We start from the raw sequence: 5,985 nt of genomic DNA on the forward strand, positions 1-5,985 counted from the left end.
CTCCAATCTTTCGGTCTCGAGTTTTTAATATACCAAAACTATAACATGTAAATTTGCGTATATATATGAGACCGGATGGAGTATATATCTACCTCAAAGACTAGGTTAAAGTATCACATTATTTACAAATCATCTAATATGCAACCTTGGACTCACAACAACTACAAGTGTTACTGTATAAAATCTAACAAGTTAAACTTTTGTTTAATTGGAACTATTTTGAAAATATCTAACACCAAATCCTTGCGTTGATCACACTGAAAATCATTTGTCACTAAAAACACATGCTTATAGTGTTGTATAAGGTGCAATGGCAGATCCAGGAATCTGGTCTAGAAATACTATAAATTATATTTGAAAATTTAAAATGATATGTAACAAGTGATTTCCAAATATTTAGACTTATCTTCCTCAACTCCATAAACATGGTAAAAGTTTTAATAGAACAAAATATACATTTGTCTGAAGCTAACATCTTATAAAAATTTAGATCTTCAGTTAACAGGTATCACCATCATCATTGTCTTCATTGATGCTAAGAAATATTCTGCATGTTTTCCTTTTCCTCTTCCTCTTTGTCTTCTGGAAATGGTGATCTTAGTATCTGATGGCATACTCTAAAATCCATACAAATAAAACATTCATTAGTCTTACACTAGAGACGAAAAATCAATGAATATGATGACTAAATTATTAACTAGTGCCAATGTTGTCAATCGTATATCGCCAACATTATTGGTCTGTTCAAATTCCACTATGATATAACGCCGCTATTTGACAACACTGATTGCACTAGAGGAACAATGTGTCAAACAAAAGGGTAAAAGATCTTACAAGTTTAATTCTTGTGTCTTGTTATTGATGTCACTTGACCAAAATACTGGATCAGAGCTCTTAGGCAAAGCATCTTGTTGTTGCATCTTTTCTCTAAGCCACTGTTCTGCTTTATTGCATTCATTGATGATCTAAAACATGAAATTTTGTCACTTTAAGTCCTGACGTTAGGAGCCGCATCCGAAAATAAAATTTATTCGCCTATTTGTCATACCAGTTCTTTACTTAGAGGCGGAAGAGAATCTGCAGACAAGCGATGCTCGACAATGCAACCTAATAAATCTCTAGTAGCTTGCGCTCTTTCCTCTTCGTCTTTGCACCGGCTCTCGATTGGATCCACTAGCTATACAACACGGAGAATGTGAACAAGAAGTACAGCACAAGAAAGAAACATGGAGATTAGAGAAGAAAAATTAACCTGTTTTAGATCTACCAATTTTGCAGAATAAGCATTTACTGTTTCATCATCGCCTTCATTATAAAGCCATTCCTCAGTCTCTTGCAAACTCCTAGATATGTCATCCCTCTCTTGCTCGTTTGAAAAATTACGGTATACGTTGAAAAGCTATGCATAAATGCGCAAACTATTAAATGACAATCATTGAATATAAAAGCAGGTTTTTCTCATTCACATTTGAAACATTCAACACTTTCTTATTACGAAAGCAAAAGACAAAGCTAGATATGAAATATATAGAAGAAACGCGTGACAGCGTAAATTATCGGAGTCACGAAAACCACGTCTGCATCTTATTAAGATATTGCATCTATACCTTATTCCTCATGTCGTAGACGTAAGACTCCAAAGAGTTCCTCTTGTCTTTGGTTAACTCCATTGTTTTATCCTGCTCGGTTAATTGGTGTTCTTTTTCTTGTGCTTCCATGATTTCGGCATGGGTCAGTCCACCATAGATGCTCTCACTCACTGGTACATGAACCCTTTTGTTGGCTTTATCTTTTTTCGTACCATCAGACTGTAAAAAGGCACGATAGTATCACTTTATTTACTCAAATCACCAACATGAATCATATCTGCAATCAAAACAATCTCCACAAGATAAAAATATACATATACGATTATCACAGATATTACCAAAAAGCTGTGATAGCCTGAGAGACATGTCAAGAATTCAACTTCAGAACTGATACGATAAATTTAGCCATATGATTTTTCACATGTTTGAAGGATGATTTGCAGGAAAACTCTAACATTTGAGACATTCCATTTGAAAAAGTGTTCATCAACAAAGCACTTACAGAACTATGTGGAGATTCACACTTTTTATGTTCATTGACATTTTGACCTGTCTGAGAAACGGGTTCAACATCCATTGCTTCCGGATTTGAATGATAATCACGCGGTGTAACAGAAGCTTCCACATGATCCTCGATAAACTGAAGACAAATTGAAGTTCATGTACATACCTAGATCTCTCAGAAAACTGATAACGTAATATTGAGATCAAAATTAGGCTTCTTACTTACTGTAGATGATTCGATATTGACAATGCCATGCAAATTTAGTTGCATTCTAACTTCAATTTCCGCCTTACTTCCACTGGATCCATGGAAAGGATCAATCTGAGCAGAAGCAACCAATTTTAGGAGTTTATATGTTAGGCATGTCTACACACTGTCATATATGCTTATACATAGAAATATGCACAAGATGATATGAATTCTAAAGAAAACATACCGTGAAACAACCGATTTTAGGAGATATCCCCTTTGGCACTTCGTCTGGATTAGCATAGAATGCTTCCAAACGGACCAAATTAATGCCCTGAAATGTAAGAGTTTTAGAACTTGGAATGGGTTGGCCTTTTGGGAAAAGTACCGAATTTGGTTTTGCACAAATTAGACCTTCGTCCGAGGAAATGCCAATAGAGAAAGGAATCGAATCCTGGACCTGAATAAATAAGAAATTACACCAATTTTATGCAAATTATGGATAGGATAAGAATCCATGTTTTGTTTCAGTATTCAAACCTCATATTCTTTGACACGGAAGATAGGACTGAGCATTGCACACTGAAGAGCACAGCCACGAGCTACGCACTCACTTGCATTCAGTGTTCGGCTGAGTTCTTTCTTAAATAAAGAGGTTAATAATTTAGTGATAGCCGGAATTCTTGAACCTGAACCAACTAACTCAACGGAATAAATCTTATCGACAGTCAAGCCAGCGCTAGCCAATGCTTCGTTGCAAGGAACATAAATTCTCTCCAACAATCCTGATGCAAGACTCTCGAATTCTTCCCTCTTGATAAATCCACTAACATCTTTTTCATCCATCAAACACTCAATGTTAAGAGGTGCCTCTAAGTTAGCACTCAAAACCTTCTTCAACTTCTCACACGCTGCACGCAGCCTAGTACACGCTCTGGCGTTAGAATACACATCAATCTTGTACTGTTCCTTAAACTTTTCGGCAAAATGTCTAAATAAAACCTCATCAAAATCTCTACCTCCTAAGCTCGTATCAAAAGCATGTGAAAGCATCTTCATTTTCCCAGCCTGAAATGATGCAATAGATACCTGAGTATCGCAATGACCTATATCAATAAACACGACATAAATTGGACCTCCGTCGGGAAAATCGGTTTTGTAAACACCGTAACCAAGACCAGTTGCAGTGCAATCATGAATCAACCTCACAGGCTTCAACCCAACAATTGTTGCCGCATCAAGATACGCCCGTCTCTGCAAGTCAGTAAAATACGACGGAACTCCAATAACACAATCCGAAACAGCAGACCCCAAATCATGTTCCGCTATAGTCTTCAAATTAGCAAAAAGCATCGCTAATATTTGAACAGGCCTAAACTTATGAGTCTCCTTCAAGTACTTCAAGTGAATCAAAATGCCACCATCTGGACCTTCAGAAGTTTCCACCGGAAGCAATTTTAAGTCATTTTGAACTTCAGGGTCATCAAATCTCCTTCCTATTAGTCTCTTGACTTGAGATACCGTCGATTTCGGATGCATCATGGCAGAAGCAGCACCGGCAGACCCTAAAAACCGTTGCTTCTCTCCGAAGCAAACAACAGCCGGGGTTTCCCGGTTCGATTCATCATTCAACAAAACATCAACCCCACCTTGCTTCACTACAGCAATAACACAATTCTCATTTCCAATGTCAAACCCTATCACACTCATTTCAACTCCCTATATCCCTTTACCAATCCAATTCACCCTTTCTTCTTATTTCACCAATAACCCTAAATTCAAAACCTTTACAAGATTCTACAATGCTAGCCAATAATCATAAACACATAAAAATGAGAACTTGCTATTAATCTCAAAAGCAAAACTATAAACAAATAAACAATCTTATAATTTAAGACAAACCCATTATGAAATGCTATCTATCACATTATGTTTAGGGAATCAAAAATGAAAAAGAGAGAATGAGAAGATACATACCTGGTATGGATTAGAAGAGAAAGATGGAGAAGGGTGGAAGTGGAAGTGCAATGAAGATACATTGTGATGGTAGAGAGACAAAATCGCCACTTTACTCGCTCAAGCCACAAATATGTTATAGCATGTAAAACACAGGTATTATTGTTGGCCAAATCTTACGATAATCAATTTACGTACGTCAAATATGTAACACTAATATTTCCCTCCATGAAAAACAAAAAATGTAATATACATTTTTTTTAAAAGATAGATATTCTTTTTAAAAAGATAAATAGTTTTTTATGTTAAAAAAAAGAGAAAAATATACTCCCTGTATATAAATTTGAAACATTATTTAATCAATGTATATAAAAAGTTAAAATTTGCTTATAATAAAGAATGAAGGGAGTATCTATTATTATTTGGACATTTAATGAAACTTGAGTTTTGATAGAGCAGGTTGAGAGAATACCTAAAATGTGTGTTGAACTTTATATATCGTGAGTGGTTAAAACTGCCTTCATGAGATCCGACACCTTAGGTGGATCGCTGTTCGATTAGATCTAACAATGAAAAATGTGTAGGAGGCCGAAATCATGTGTCCTTGGCTAGGAAGAGGTCTCACCTGTTCCACATGTATTTTCGTGCGATACTTGTTATTGGGCCTTTCATCGTGGGTCTTACAAGCAGTCTAGAAACGTTCCTCAAACTCTTGTTCCTACTCATAGAATGAGGGTTTGTCATGTGTGTCTCCAGTCTGACTTCTAGCAGAAGGAAGTGGAATTTTTTTATAGGACATCAATAACATTATGAACATACATATTAAATATCTCCCTCGTGACTAGCAACGCTCACAAGCAAGTCTCGACGTACGACTCTATGTATGACAATAATGGTGATTTCTTGTACTATGGCATTCGAGAACAGTCTGTGGTAAAATGTCAACTGTTGGTGGCAAGGTTCATGCTTCTCAACATTTACTGTTGCCGGTCGTACATTTGTTTTTGTTGGAGAGTATTCAAGGAGTCATGGGGTAACCATTTTCACTTTTGTACTCATGAACCATGAGATCTCTTCTTCTATTTTTGCAACTTCTTTCATCTTGTCAATATCCTATGATTGACCATCATTTCGACGCTCTTGTGCCACCTCTTCTAGTGGAGCATACATTGTGCGAGTAATTAAGTTCATCTTTTTTAGGGTAACACCAAAAAACCTTTCTTTCCTTCTATATTTGTTTGTGTTACTAGAGTTTTTAGAGAAGAAATTTATGATAGGTTTGAAGGAGAAAATTGTTATTGATGATTTAATGTTGGGTGACGATATCTACTCTAAAAAGACATTAGGGATTTTGGTCCTTTTTGACTTGCACTTGGTGAAATCCATTGTCATAGATGACCTTTAATAGGGAAGCAAAGCTTAAATTTATATTGACCTTTCGCTTCCATTTATGGTAGTTATTTTTATATGTTAGGAACCCTTTTAGAATGGACAACTCTCATCCAGGATCCCGAAATTTTACAAGAGATAACTTAGATGTGTGGGCAAACCTAGCATTTCACCGTGGGGGGTACCGATGTTATTGGTTAAAAAGAAAGATGGCAGCATGAGATTGTGTGTTAATTATCGATAGCTGAATAAGCTTACTATTAAGAACAAGTATCCTCTTCCTAGGATCGATGAACTTATGGATCAAAACAATCCAGTTAAAACCAAAATTTTGAATACTTCACTATCTCTTGACAT

General features: G+C 36.1%; 1 protein-coding gene across 2 annotated transcripts; it reads right to left on the minus strand.

Annotated features, from left to right (window-relative positions):
* Positions 1 to 457: 457 nt before the first annotated feature.
* On the minus strand, positions 458 to 4,384 carry LOC131617828 (heat shock 70 kDa protein 16-like). 2 transcript variants are annotated; one of them, XM_058889082.1, is made up of 10 exons: positions 4,261 to 4,384; positions 2,824 to 4,088; positions 2,531 to 2,743; positions 2,320 to 2,415; positions 2,092 to 2,229; positions 1,608 to 1,808; positions 1,253 to 1,399; positions 1,049 to 1,177; positions 835 to 965; positions 458 to 617 (listed from the first exon to the last, which is right to left on the minus strand). In XM_058889082.1, exons 2-10 carry the CDS (start codon positions 3,991 to 3,993, stop codon positions 536 to 538), a joined length of 2,307 nt encoding a protein of 768 aa, XP_058745065.1. In that variant the 5' UTR covers positions 3,994 to 4,088; positions 4,261 to 4,384; the 3' UTR covers positions 458 to 535. The 2 variants fall into 2 exon arrangements, with proteins under 2 accessions (XP_058745065.1, XP_058745064.1); XM_058889081.1 differs by lacking the exon at positions 4,261 to 4,384 and having other exon boundaries at positions 2,824 to 4,229.
* Positions 4,385 to 5,985: the final 1,601 nt, after the last annotated feature.

The sequence above is a fragment of the Vicia villosa genome, linkage group LG7, assembly GCF_029867415.1.
Source record: "Vicia villosa cultivar HV-30 ecotype Madison, WI linkage group LG7, Vvil1.0, whole genome shotgun sequence".
NCBI classification, from domain to species: domain Eukaryota; kingdom Viridiplantae; phylum Streptophyta; class Magnoliopsida; order Fabales; family Fabaceae; genus Vicia; species Vicia villosa.